Here is a 15,151-nt window from a genome sequence, read left to right as displayed (position 1 = left end):
AGATGAAAAAAAAAACATTAGCCACATGTTACACAGTGGTCATTATTCCTTGTATAAAAATCCATGTTTCACATATGACATAATGGCATGGACTTCAACTTCTCAGCAGGAAAGAGCAATGTAATTCATGTCTTATGATTTGGTTCTTACTTATTATGTTATAAGTTGAGAGCAGTAATTTTTTTAAAAAAATATCTCATTTAATATAAATATATGTTGCCTTGTGTTAGTGTCTCAGAAGTTTCTTTTCTACATAATTGGGGGGAGAGGGTAGAAAAGTTAATTGGTGGCAATGTAATATTTCTTTCATATGAAACATAAGCCTAGAGCATCTAAGAGGAAGAAGAGCATACTAGATCTGCTGGTAACAAATGTGATGTTTTGCTTTTGAATCTATGTTAACACACATTTGAAAGAATTTTTTTTTTTACGATAAAATCGCTCTGCAAAAATGAGATGCTATTTGTAGAAAACAGTAAGATTTATGAGGAAAATATAAATTCCTCTTTAGTGTAAGCTTATGAAGTTAATTTTCTTTTGTTGAATTCATATGTGTATAAGGATGTATGCAGTATCCATGTTTGGAAATTTCCAATTCATTAACAAACTACAAGTTACTGTTTAGTCACTATGCTTTTAAAATGGTAGTGATGCAGAAAAACACCTGTACTTAAAGGAAACTGCTGAATTCTGCATGTCGTAAAACATGAGGCACTAATCATTGCAGAAACTTTTTTAATGACACTATAACCTTTTGCTGGCAGTCCTTGTAGAGGGAGGTATGACACTGTTCAAATGTAAATTAATTGTTATTGGGTGTTTTCACATAAAAATTAAAATGCTTTAAGTTATATAAATAACTTTTCTGATTATAAGCACTGTCAGCAGAAGGCTGAAGCAGCTAAAACATTCTGTAGAATAGGAAAACTGTGAAAGCAGGGCCTTAACTTCTCATGGCTTTCTTTGGAATTAACTACATTTGACTATGATCCTGGAGGAGGAAGTAAACTAGTAATTGATGTGGAAAAAACATCTAAAAAGAGTAAAGGGAATGACAGCAAAGGTGAAAGGATAGGGATTTTTATTTGAGGTTTTGTTGAAAGTCTCTTACAGAAACAAGTTTTGAAAAATATATTCCAAATGTGCTTAGTTTATTGTATTAAGTGGTTTTGATATTACCTTGTTATAAGATCCTTCTTTGTATTGGGAGTTTCAAAACACCAAAGAATTTCGGCTGAATTCCATTCTGTTTCTAATGAAGATTTCTTCCTTGGAAATGGTCTCCTGTGTATTAAATAATATAAAAGTCATAGTGGGAGAGGAAAAGATCAGGATACTCTCTGGCCATTCATTCAACATGTTTCTATGGTCAAGTTATCAAGATAGTCAATTCTTGTGCTCAAAACCTCTGATTTTTAGAGAAAGCTAATTAAAGCTCATGAGCTTTGCCAAAGCACATGTAGTACTTACTACAAGAATAGACCTCTTTCTGTCTTGTTTTTCTTTTAACATTTGAAACCTTTAAACATCTTCCATAAAATGTCTTGCTCTGAGAGTCAGCGATGTACATTACTGTGTTAATCAGCAACCTCGTCCAACTAAGTAATATTGTTTAGTCATCTGTATCTACAGAAGCACTACCATGGGTACCAGAAATAGCTCTCAGAAGATTCACAATTTGTCCTAAGCTAATGTTCCTTGCTCTTCTGGTTTGTTTAGATAGTGCTGTATTAACACAGCTGTGCATAACAAGTAATTTGATCTAACAAACAAGTTTTTTTGCAGTGCATGCTAACACACTCTACATGTAATGATTCAAGGAGTATTTTGTAAAGAACTTAACGGAGTATCTGAATCTTAAATTTCTGATTGTGCTTATTTGATGTGGTTTTTCTTCCTCCACCACTTCAGTTGTTTGGGTTTTTTTTTTAAAATAAAACTACCCTCAAATTTAATCTAAAATTAAATACTTGAATTATATTTTAATTTCAAGTTATTCAAGTAAAAATAATTTTAAAATATTTACTCAGCATTAATTTATCCCACTGAATGTATTCACGTTATATTTTTTTAAAATATTGTTTTTCCCTGGTAATTTAATTTTTGTTTCTTAAAATGTGACTGAAAACACATTATTTTCAGAACCTCTACTCTTGCTCACTTTCATTATGAAGCCTTAACGTGGGGTTTCCGTAACATGTCTTAACCATACTTTCTACTCAATAGGGAAGATATTTTTTTAAACAATTGTTTCATCAATGTATACTCCTATTTTTAAGCATCCACCCCTACTAATTATTTATTCTGACCTTAATTACAAATTAGAATTTTGTTTTGTAGAGGAAATGCTTTTTTTCCCCACTATCATTTTTTTACAAATATATTAAAAAATTAGATTAAGCTTGTGTATGCTTCATGAAACCATAAATGTGCAACCTCATGAACAACTCAACTGTTCGTATCAAGTAAAGCACAAGCTATGAAAACAACATAAGATCATTTAAAAATTTATTTGGGCCCCTGTTCTTGGGTGTTGGTTAATGGAGAGCCATACAGTATTCATAGAGTATGGACTGATGGGTGAAGAGCTATGACTGGTATTTGCAAGTATTTCTGTGAATGGGAAAGTTCTTGGCATTGTTTCAGGCATCCCATTTCCAGAAGCCTTACTGTACATTACCATTCAGAGAATGGAATTGATTTACAGGAAAAAAAGAAAAGGCATCCATTATCTCCCCTTGTCACAAACATCCGAAAGTAAAGTCAATTTATTATTATTTTGCATGGCAGGAAAAAATGGGGTGTAGCTGTATGTAGTAAAGGACTTGATTAAAAGTAGGAAAAGCATGTGTCTTGTATATACGAAAGATTTGTCTTATTGAGCAGCTTTTTCACACTGTCCTATATGACTTTTTTTTTTTTCTCATGCTGTGTAAAATACTACACCTGACCACTGGGACCCACAAGAATGCAGCCTGGATTTTAGCCTTTTTCAGTTCACAGCTGTTGTTTGCAAAACTGTTGTGAAACTGGCCATCACAGTGACACCTTTGGGTCACATGAATATTAAATAATTGAAATGCATTCACTAGACCTCATTTGCAATTTGGAATTCCATGAGTCAGTTGTTAGAAGAATCAAAATGTATGATTAGTATTGTAATTGGATCAATCATTGGTAGCCCAGAAATGTTTATTGAAATGAATACATTAATATTTTATTTCACTTTAGCAGAACAACCTGGTAGACTTAATTTAGCACGGTTTCCAGAAATAATCCCCTTATGCATGTATTAACATGAGTTCCAGAAGAAGAGAAGTCTTGGCCATTATTTTGTCCCAAATGTCAATTAGAACTAACCCAATTAATCAGAGTTGTCTTGTCATGAATTCTACTCACTTCTGCTGTGACTCATGTTTCACTGCATTCTGCTTTTGATACTAACTCACAAGGCTGTAAATATCTAATATTATGTTTTTCTCCTCATAGATCAGTTCTTCTGAGTAGTCTTTTGGGACAGATAATACAACAAACTAATGACCAAAACCACCTCATACCATTTGATGGGGTGTGGCTGGTCAGTAGGGGATGACTTTTATTTTTAATTTCCAAGTGAATCTATTAAGAAAAATAATATCTAAAAGAATTCTGACAATCATCTTTTATAATCATCAGCCTGAAATTAAAGATCAGCAAATATGTGATCTATTCTCTGAAATATATTTGGAATAATGCTTATTTTTAAAGAGAAGCATTGTAGCTGAAAGCACTAGCTAAGGAAATACACCTTATGAATTTTTCTTTTAAGATACTCCATCAAGTTAATTGTGGATGTTTCTGTAAAGTATATAGTGATTCATTTTTGTATATGAAATAAAAATTAAACTTAATATCACTGAATCACTATGATCATTCTGATGCAAAAGATTGAACTGGCTGTAAAATGTGAAACAAATACAAACCATAAACATAATTTCCCTGCCTTATTATGGAACAGGTTTGGAGATTTTCTTTGCAGTTGGAATGTGTTGTTTGTCTTTCAGTAGAAAAGTAATGACAATGCTTAATGATTAGCGGATTAGCGTTAGGCATCCATTCGGGAACTATTTAGATTTGTTCTTTAAGAAAACATGAATAGCAATACATGGTCCACCACTATGTCGTCTTCAGTACCCTGTATTTAGTAGTTGCCAGTAACACACTCCTAAGACAGCGATAACAGGATAAATCTACAGTCAGCTGACTTGCAGTTTCCAGTTCCAGTGCAATGGAAAATCCCATTGAACCTATCACATGTAATAATTGCCAGTAGATATCTTCTAAGTTTGTCAGATCTGTATTTTGTGACCCATTTATACTTATGGGCTTTGCCACAGCATGCTGCAGTGTGTTCAACGGTATAATTGTTCTGTGGGAGGTAAGTATTGCTCTTTGTGTTAAAATTAGTATTTGATATGAATGGGGTATCTACTGATACCCCAAGAAATAAAGTATTAAAAAAAAGAAATAAAATAATTCCTTATTAATGTCATCTGTGATATTTTGTTAATGTATTGTATATTACCTCAGTTGTTCCTAGCTAGGAGTCTACTGTTGTCTCAATTTTATGTGTTTACCTGTTAGAATATTTAGGCAATAAGATAAAGCATGTGCTGAAACATATGAAAGATGCATACATCCCACCTACAAGCACTCAACAATATCATGTTAAAATTGACTATCCTGGGAGAAAGCATTGCCTAAAATTGTCATACAAGTACTTTGGTTTTAGTAGGTATGACCTGCTATGAAATGAATGTCTCTTCTGTGTTGCTTTAATACTGGAAATTCATATTTGCCACTTAAATGTTTTAAATCCTTTGTTCTGGAGCTTTTTCTTTTTCCCTTCTTGAATAGGATTTAAGGGAACTAGTTCTTCCTAGTTTTAGCTGTCCCATTGCAATATAAGCCATGTAGTGACAGATGACCACATTTTCTAAAATTGTTTGCTAAAATATTCAGTACTTGTTTAGACAAAATCATGCTAAAATTTTATGGATTTAGCATTTGGGAAAGACAAGGTATCGTGTTTCAGTTTGAGGCATATTGCTTATGTGTCAGCTTGTGGTACTGAATTTTCTCTTTCAGTAAGAATTTTTGTATCTAGAAATCTTAGAGTATGCCTCTGAATATCAATGTTTTTAATACTATTGAGTAGCTTTGAAGTATTTGAAAATAGATTCTTGAAAAAAAAAAAAAGAAATAATGATATTTTTTTAAGGAGAAACACTTTTGATATGGCCATTTGAAGTCACCTGAAACCTATAGGAGTAATGTTTTTGTAACAGCTATTGTTGTCTGAGCCCATTTTATTTAAACTTCTCAATCATAGGTATTAAAAACACCTGCACAAAATTAGCAACTGCCTTGAGTATCTTGCTTCCTTATGAAGACAGAAATAAAACCACTGGCATTCCTTTATTTTGTGGGTTTAAATGTTTTTCTTGCTGTATTTATGCTTACTTTACAGCTCCAGTTATGATCTATACCATGTAACAGCAAATTAACATGAAATTGGGGTGTTGGGGTTGTTTGGGTTTTTTTGTCACATCACATTTGGTTTCTACTATTTAGTGAAACCAAGTTAAATAGGATGTTGCTGGTGATGTTTTTGTTTACTTCTTGTTTACTGTGTTAGGAGCAACTTAATGCTTTCACAAAAAGCTTTGAGAAGGGACACTTCTTGAATATTTTATATGCTTTCCAATACTTAACTGGCAAGAAAAGCTAGTTTTGTTTTAACTTTGTTTTACAATGAGTTTCATTCCAGAAATAAATAGATTTTAAAAATAGGTCTGGGTTTTTACTAACAGCTTATATTTGCCCTATATAGAATTGCAGCAACTGTCTTTTTATTAATGTATTTGAATTACAGTATGCAATACTGTTCATTATGATGAAATTCAACAAATTATTTATGTTGGCAATAATTTTGTGTTCTTTACCTATCTAGTTCATGGCTTAAATGCTGGCATTTACAGTTAATTTTAAAATGCTTCCAGTATTTAGTCCTGGAGAAGCTTCTAAAACTTGGCACTCTCACCAAAATGTTTCTCCATCAGACTTCCTTCCTAGTAACTTTAGGACATTAGCAAAACCTCAGTGTCTTACAGTAAGCAAACTTTCTAAAACTGGAACCTCCCTGTCCTAATAGAATAGAATAGACAAATAGAATTCTAACCATTATTTTTCCCAAAACACGCACTTTCAGATGCATATAAGCAGGAGGAAAACATAATAAATCAATATTTAAAAATTTGTCCTGAAATGTTTAATGGATAGTTATTTCACAATAGTTTGGACTCCTTAGGTCAAGCTTATTCTTGTATTTAAGAATATAAGCAGTCAAAAAAATCTTTAGAAGAAAGTTTTGGCCTCGATTTTTGGTTGTGGTGACTAGGAAATATTTTTTTGAAAGAAAGAAATGTTAGTCTTTTACATAGAAGAATAGTATTGTACTCATTAAACCAAAATTTAAGAGCAAGCATAAGGAAACAGCATTGTTGATAGTGTCACAGAGTACATATTGAAAATGGTTCATAAATAAGTTTCTTGCTTGTTACCAACAAAACCCTACCAAGTCTTGGAGAAAAATGTCTTCATCGATGTAGGCTTATATTATTTGTGGTGGAGGTAAAAAGTATTTGGGGAATACACAGGCCCTGTTCTACTAGTCTTTCCATTTCATTGCTCATGAAGAATATTCTGAATTAGCTTAATGTTCAGATTACAATCAAGCTACTGTCTCAACAACCTGCTGTACTTTACCTGGTGAATGCTGAGCATGAATTAAACTAAGATTAGGTATGAGAAAATAATGTATTTTGCATTTTAAAAAAAAAAATCCACATATATGTAGTGAAGTGAACTGTACGTGGGCACACACACAAATTCAGTTATTTCATGTCAAGTAGTCCTCTCAGGCCTGAGTTTTCCATGTTTGTGTTTCTTCAAAGCTGAAAACAGCATAATAGAATTGTAATTGTTCAGACATCTTTTCCCATAAGCAGTTTAGCTTAAATTAACCTGCTTTTATTGTTTATTCATTGTTGGATAAGATGTTGCATATTTGTTGAACCATAGCAGTTTAAACATTGTTATTTCTGAAACTGAGCCCATGAGTGAGGAATAAATGTTTGCTTTGTTCTTTCAATGGTTTCATTATTGAGTTAAGTTCTGGCAACATAGAATAGATTTGTGGCCTATATATAAGCATCTAGTTTACTTGCTACTTGTACACACTTTGATACTACCTGTTCCATCCTCCCAGAACAGGTTTAGTCTCATGGTAGTCTTTAAGTATTTTCCTGTCTCCTTACAGCTCTAATTTGTGTCTTCTAATTGGGCATCATCTTGTGTAGCTGGGCATGAGGAGTCTCTCATATGGTATGTCTAGGTCCAAAGTGTGTACAAAAAACTGGTGTTGAGATCATCCTTTGAGGGCTTTCCTTCAATGAGGCTCTTCTTTGGGCCTTTTTCCTAAGACATCTAAGGGTACTTGGGGAATTGGCATCCTTACAGCTCCATACCTATGGCAGATGGGGTTGCAACTGGCCAATGAGGTCAAAATTAAACTGGGGCTGAGAAGTGGTAACCAGTCAGAGAAAAGACTACAATCATTTAAGCTTTGCTTTTTGCTTTGGGGGGGAAAAAATGCAATACATATTTTGAATTGATTTTCCTCCTCTTCAAAGAATTTTTATGGAATGGCTAAAATGCTGTAAGTGTTAACACATGAGAGAGATCTAAAGCATTCAGATTCAGGAGTTCAAACTAACTTTCTTACCCTGATGCAAAAATAGAATGGAATTGTAGAAGAAATAAATATTTATCAACACTGTTATATGAATACCATAGTTAATTCCTGAGCAACTGTCAGCAACTGAAAAGCACGAGCTCTTTTTATGGTTTAGTTGCTCATAGGAATGGAGTAGACAATGCAGAAGGGGGAAGTGCGATGCTGTGGCTACCAGCTGGAGCCAATCCATAGACATTTTAAAGGATAGTAGCCTTTACTTCATCTCTTAAATTTGCAATGAAAGTTAAATATAAAAGCATGTGGGGTTTTGAAAGCCCTCTCCTACTCTTGATTTGTTTAAAAAGGAAAATCCTTAACTTTTTATTATAAGCTACTAGTTGTTGAGTGACCACTAGGCTAGCTATTTGAACAGTGGCCTGTGTCTTTAAATTATTCTCCTTTACTGAAAACTTGACTAAAAGAAAGGCCTTTTCTCTCTTACTTTGGAAATTGCCTTTATTGCCACCTACTTGAAAATAAAAATAATATGACACTTCAAGAAAAATAGTACAAATCAGGATGAATAGGAATGGCCAATTACTGCTACATTGCTTGCTTTGTTATTTTTAAGCGTGGGGTTTTTTTAAAAAAAGCTTTTTATCCCAGATTTGATGACAGGATCCAAGTAACTTCTTTCTTTCCCCTTTCCCAAAACACTACTTTCTCATTTGCAATGTCAAAGAATTTTGTCCCTCTAAGTGATTCTATGTCCTTCCTTTTACAACAGTCTCTCTCATTCTGCTACATGGTGCTTGCTAGGGGAAAAAATGGCCATGGTCAGGAGGCAGCTGTAGATTACTGTGATAGTACCATCTTAAATTAGGAGTTGTGTCATGATAATGCAATCGTTTTCAATACTCTTACTCTTCCATACCCTGTCGTCATGTGTCGTATCTTACTTGTGATTACTTGTAATATCTCTGGGATTAACTATATCAGCCTATGCATATTTATAATACTTTGAGTGCCACAGAACAAACACTACCATCTGGACAATGCTGCAGTAGAAATAATTTCAGTTGTATGATCAAATTAATATGTAAATGAAATAAATAATGTTTGTAATAACTTCTGCTAATAAACGTATTTAAGCAGGAAATAGGAGTAAAAAACCAATATTTAAGTAGTAAATATAGGTAAATATGCTAACCATTGTTGCCTATGTTGCACAGGTACAGCTTTTGGTACACCATCGCAAGAAACGAATAAAAATACACAGCAAACAGTAGAATATGCAGTACCACCACAGAAAAGAACTAGGCGGAAGCTAATGGACTCTCCAGTCACAGCTGAAAGTCCTGCTGCATCCAAGCACTCCAGTCTCCATCATCTGGAAGATTCTCTTACCAAGGAAGTCCACCCTATTATGTATACACCAGAATTTTGCAGAAAGCCAGTACAAAGCTGCTGTACACAGACTGTGGTAAAGAAAGCTTTACATCTTGCAGGCCTTCAGGAAGCCAATGCGTGTAATATAGATATGCCAGTGAAAAAGGCGAGTATTATGGACTCCACATGTGACATAATCCCAGAATGCAATGAAGCTGATATGGACTCAACAGTAATTCTCTATGAAGGGACAGGTGAAACAACTGAAATGTCTACCGACTCCTCCGTGAAGGAATCACAGCCGTGCAGCAATAGCATTCTGCAAAGGTATTTGGCCATTTGCCCATCTATATGGACAAGGAATGTTACCCAGACAGTTTAATCCTGTTTATCTTCAGAGCTGGGTTTTTCCATTGATGTCAATTTTATTAGTAAACCCAACATTTTGAAAATCAAACCCTCAATTTTATTCAGCATGAGGTTCAATTCTGCCATTATTAGAAATCAGTGGTATGTTAGTGATAACAGATAAAGTTGAAACCTCACCCTGTTTTACAAGATATGTACCAAAACCAAAAATACAGCACTTTTGAAACTGCTTGTGATGCCTCAGGCAAGTTACTTTTTCTATGCCTTACTTTTCCTGTCTGTAAAATGGATATCTTAACCTCTTTGATGTTGAGAGATGCCACTGTTAAAGCTGCCATGTATGCGTGAAGTCCTGTGAAGCTGCATCAAGTAATAGTACTGAAATGAATTTCTGGTATTGTTTTTCAACTTAACATATATTTATTTATAATTAAGAACAATTTCATTTGACTTCTTCCCAGAATAGACTTTACAAAAATATAATTCTTTAATTTCAGACTTGGTCTCTCTTCATTAAAAAGCAAAAATCCTACTTCAGAACTTGAGAAGCCTTCATATATGGCAATGACTTCTGCTGCTGAGAGAAAAAGAAAGATATTAAGGTGAGATTAAACTACCTCTTCTGATTCTATACAAATGAGTTTGTATTAATTTCTTATGTTCTCACTTCAGTTTTGGTATTATATTTCAAATCTGAAAACTTCTTATACAAATCATCTGGACCTACATATGAGATGTTCTGACTCAAATATGTTTAACAGTTCAATTATTATCTTTTTTCCTGGCAAGTTGAGTAGAATCTTTTTTTACTCTTGGTTTAGGAATTTCTGTTGTTTTAATAGAACAAGTACAAACCAATATCATGTCTTCCATATCTGCTGTCTGCTAAAAATAGAAAGATTACACATAATTCTGAAAAGAGAAATTCCATCATCAATTAAAAATCTAATTTGTTTGAAAATGTTATGCCTTTGCTGGAACACATTAGAAACTACCAAAACAGAAAGTGGAGAAAATGCTTAACAATACTTATGTGGCCAGCGTGTTTGTTTTTCTGATAATTCATTTCCAGTCTCAGTTATTATGACTTCATTCTTGTGGTCTGCTCTGGGAAGAACTCCCATTTTGTCACTTCTGTTTTATGATCCTGAAAGAGGCTTGTTAGTAGAAGTAGAAAAGCTGAAACTGAATAGACACTAAGTGCAATTGTACTTTTTGTGTATTTGTTTTTGTTAATGTATTTAAGGATTAGATATCAAGTTAGTACTGATGAAAGAGCTCTCTTTTTCTTTCTTTTTTTTTTTCTTTTTCCAAAAGCAAAGTTTGATACAACCTTTTTAAAACCATGTTATGAGTCACCTGCTGCACAGTGAGTGGAGTTGCCACCTCATAGGTCTTCTAAAGAATGTTACAAGACTGTTGAAACAAGTTCTATAGATAGGAAGAAACTTCAAGCATTTATTTGGTTTATTAGCATCTTTGCGATAGAAAAATCTTCCTAGAATGTCAGATTTACCAATTTCATGTTCCTGTTCTAATTGTTATTAATTATTGTTCTAAACTCCTTTGCTCTAGGATGAGAAAAGGCACATTTTGCATTTTCAATTTTTCAAATAGTTGATTATGAATTTAGCAAAATAAATCACCTGCTCTCTGAAACTGAGCTAGTTGTCTAGATTGTATTTAGGGAGAGGTATGGGAACTTTCGGAGCCTGATTTATCTTAAATGTTAGGGTAAATGTTCTAAGATAGACTTTAGGAGTACTTTTTTTTGTAATAACTGTGTAATGATTTCCAAACTCATACATGCTTATCTCTTCCCAAAAGACTAGTTCTTTCTGCTCTTTTATCTCGTTCCTTCTGTGTCTCAAACGTGTATTTCCCAGTTTCCAAGTTAGAATACCAGTACAGGAAAATCCCACAACTTTTCTTCCTTGGGGGATTATTTCTTCTGCCTCAGACTGTAAACTGTCTGTAAACCAAAATTCTTTATGGCTTTGTCTAGCAGTTGGTGATGAAGAGAAGGAATGAAAGCTTCTTACTTGTGAAGGAGGAAAGGAATATGTTCTGACTTTTCAGATAGGGCCTTCTTTCCTTTCTTTTATTTACTTTTTCCCCCTCTTCTCTCCTGTGCTTTCCCTGTTTGTAGTTCACTCAAGTCATTCATCTCCTACAAACACTAGAATAAAAATATAAATTTCAGACATATTCTCTACATCAGAAATACAATTTGAAACAGTCGTATTGCTAGGACAAGGGATAAGAGACAGGTCAGTCATAATAGAGGCTGCTTTTACTAAATAGCATTACATTCTTACTGGCATAAGTTCTCATCCAAGAAGCACACATGAATAGATATTAGGACTGGCACAAGGCAGGTCTTAGTCTTTACTGCTTGCTATATATTTTCATTTAGGCAGAAAATTATTATTAAGAAAACTAGTGCAAGTTAGGGAACTATAAAGTGGGAATAATGCAATATCATTAGAGGAATGGGAAAAGCACAGAAACTTGGGACATAAATAGAATTACTTTGTTTATGAGGCTGTCTTACAGAGTAGAACCAGGGAAGATAGCGAGGCAAGCATAAAAGGGTGAGATCACAGATAGGTTCATAATTTTCACTGTAGATCTTGAGTCCATCACATAAAAGGCTATAAAATATAGAGGTTTTGTCTTAATGAATTTGAAGCTATAACAGCTTTCTTGCAGCTTAACTAAAATGTATTGTCTGCTATGAAGCCACCCCCTCTAACTGTGGTGGAGGCTGTAGAAAAATTATTGCAGCAATAAAAAATGTGGTTTGTTCAATAAACACAGCTTGGTCATTTCAAGGATTTTGTACATGCATTAAGATTATATCTTAGTACAATTTGTGTGCAATGACCATCAAACTGGTTTCTGTGGTTTCCAAAAAAAATCATGGCATTGGTCTGCATTTTAACATTAAGTGGCAACACTAGTTCTTATTTTCACAATTGAAACATTCTTGTAAATTTTCAAAAGGAAAAAGGGGAATAATATCCGTATATATACATCATAAATGAAGTAGTTTATTCTTTGCATTCTGTTATGAACTGCCAATACTAGATAATGATAATATCATTTAATGTATTTCCACATTGCAAGGCATAAGCTTAATTGTTTTATTGAAAGCAAACTCTTTCCTGGCTATTTCTCCAGTTCTACATCGAACACTGGGTTAGGCAGCCAGAGAGACCCTGTTTCTGCAAAACGCATTCGACAAGAGGTCTTGTTAAGCCATAGAGCTTTGCGAGTACCCAAAATGGCAGGTAAGTGTCAAAACTTGAATGTGTGACACTGCATTAGTAACTGTGTTTGTACAGGAGGTCCAAAATTAATGTTGATACTCAAGGTTTTGTCAATTTAACAGCATGTGTTGCTGTGATCAGTACACTAAGCCCATTGGTTTGAATAGTATATCCATTCACTAAAAATAATAAATAAAGCCTTCAACATCTAACCAGTTATCTAGATGGTATCTAATCAAAACTCAATTTTACTACAAGCTTGTTGGGAAAACCTTTTCCCAAGAGTTAAGGTCTTCCACCAAAAATGGTTTGCGTACTTGTTGGGAAATTTGGTGAACTTTATTACCAATTTTATCTTTTCCAAGTGTGGTTTATCCAGAAATAAAATCCTCTAATCATTTCCATACCTGTTTTTAACTGCTTGCTTTGTTTTATAACACTGCACTGATTTGTTTTACAGATATGATTTTTTTCAGAGGATTATTACTTAAACTTTGAGGCTATTTTGGGCCAACACAGTAGCTGAGGAAAAATTCTTTTAAAGCAATACTTAGGAATAATTTTGCTTCTAACAGATTGCTGATAGTAATACTATCAGGTGGTATTCTGTGAAAGTCAGCTACAATTATATGGCTTCTCTGTGAGGTATATAAATCTAACAAAATCAGTTAAAATAATTTTTTCAGTAGATGTCTACAAAGGTCTTTGTTCACAACTTTCCAAAAACTCCTGCCTTTCCTAGTGCATGGCACTAAGTTGCTTGGCACCTGCTTGGCACTAAATCCTTACAATTTTCCTTTTATCTCTACCCACTTGTCTCTTTTTCCTCTCTATCTTCAGAAATACAGTTAATGATCTTTCTTAGTGCAGCTTCTTGGGAAGTTTAGAGGAGATCAAAGATTGTTTAAAGTTTTAGTCTGCTGTTATGAAATAGTCCAATTGTGTAGCTTTTCCCAGTGGCATAGGCAATGCACCAGTTTTACAGCACATACGTGTTTTTATGTAAGAACTCATGTGAGGGAGCAAGTACCTATGAACATGTATTATTCTCCATTCACAAGAAATGTTGAGATTCTATTACAATAAACTTTCTGAAAAGTGTAAATCTGAGGCTAAAACATTGTCTGACCAATAGTCACTTATTTTGCAAGGTGCATACACAGTTACATCAGTATCAATTTCTACTACTAAAGACTGGGTTATTGAAGTTACCAAAATCAATAATTACTCTGTTGTTATTAAGAAACTATGTAATGAAGCACCACATTCTGAAATAGAGAATAGATTTTTGATTCTTCAAAGTTTAACTGAATGTAAAATATGTTTTGTTTTCAAAAGCATGCATTACAGAAGAAGAATGAAATATGACCAAATCCATAAGAGGAAGAGCTGCTTTTGGATTAAATAGACAAAGTGTTCTCTAATGACACAGTGTTCATTTTTCAGTACTGTTCTATAGTAATAAGGATTAATAAAATTTTCATATATTTCTACATTTTTTTATAGACCACTGTGCCTTTTAAATAGCATCTCATGTCAATTGAGGGTCTAGTCATTGGACTTTCTAGGCAATTTGCACACTGGATTACTAAACTGAGAGGGATTACATTTTTGCATATCAAAATTAGGCTTTCAATAAGGACAAGAAATACGTGTAAAAAAATCTTAAACATGCTCTGAAAAGGAGGTCCAGGTAGGCCAAATTCTGCTTATGTTTATTGAATGAATGTCTCTTATTTCTAATAACATTTCTTTCTTTACTAGGAATTAAAACAAGGAGCTGGAAGCAAGAACAAGATGTACGAAGAAACCTAGTTAGAAGCCTTTCTGAAGGAAACGTAGCATTGGGTGTTAAATCAAGGACACCAAAAAATCTGTTACTTCATGTTTGTAAGAAAAAAAGTAGGATTTAGTTCTGAGTTCATCCATATTTCAAGCACGATTGATGGATAACAAATGAGAACAGGGTGACTTCCATTTTCTTCTTGTGAATTATTTTGTGTTAAAGATGTCTCTCTCAGTAATGCACTATTTCCGTAAGAACTACTTTTTGGAAATACAAGGATTTTGTTAAATTCTCAAATAAAATTTGTTCTTTTTTTTGTCTCCTGTTAAACCTTACCAATGTCTTTTATATATTAACAAATGAATAAGAAATTTCATTTGGACTTGGGAATGGAGAAGTGCACAGTATACCGTTTGCCATAATCTTTGTGACCATTTCCCCTGTGTTTGACTAACAGATTAATACTTCAGACAATGCAAGCCTTTAAGGGGATCAGTGGTGCTCTAATTTTTAGATGCTACTTTAAATTGCTTATCTACAGTCAGTCTTAATTTTCTA

At 33.7% G+C, this 15,151-nt stretch overlaps 1 protein-coding gene across 1 annotated transcript in view; it reads left to right on the top strand.

The window, feature by feature from the left end:
• Positions 1-14,945, top strand: part of KIF18A (kinesin family member 18A) — a 45,360-nt gene extending 30,415 nt beyond the window's left edge. The window contains exons 14-17 of the mRNA XM_075712409.1: positions 9,010-9,493; positions 10,033-10,137; positions 12,719-12,828; positions 14,572-14,945. Of these exons, the coding sequence (XP_075568524.1) occupies positions 9,010-9,493; positions 10,033-10,137; positions 12,719-12,828; positions 14,572-14,720 (848 nt within the window). The 3' untranslated portion in view covers positions 14,721-14,945. The remainder of the gene's footprint in view (positions 1-9,009; positions 9,494-10,032; positions 10,138-12,718; positions 12,829-14,571) is intronic.
• The last annotated feature ends 206 nt before the right edge of the window (positions 14,946-15,151 follow it).

The sequence above is a fragment of the Pelecanus crispus genome, chromosome 6, assembly GCF_030463565.1.
Source record: "Pelecanus crispus isolate bPelCri1 chromosome 6, bPelCri1.pri, whole genome shotgun sequence".
In the NCBI taxonomy this organism is placed as follows: domain Eukaryota; kingdom Metazoa; phylum Chordata; class Aves; order Pelecaniformes; family Pelecanidae; genus Pelecanus; species Pelecanus crispus.
Note: the sequence above shows the minus strand (reverse complement) of the source record. Positions and strands in the feature narration are given on the sequence as shown.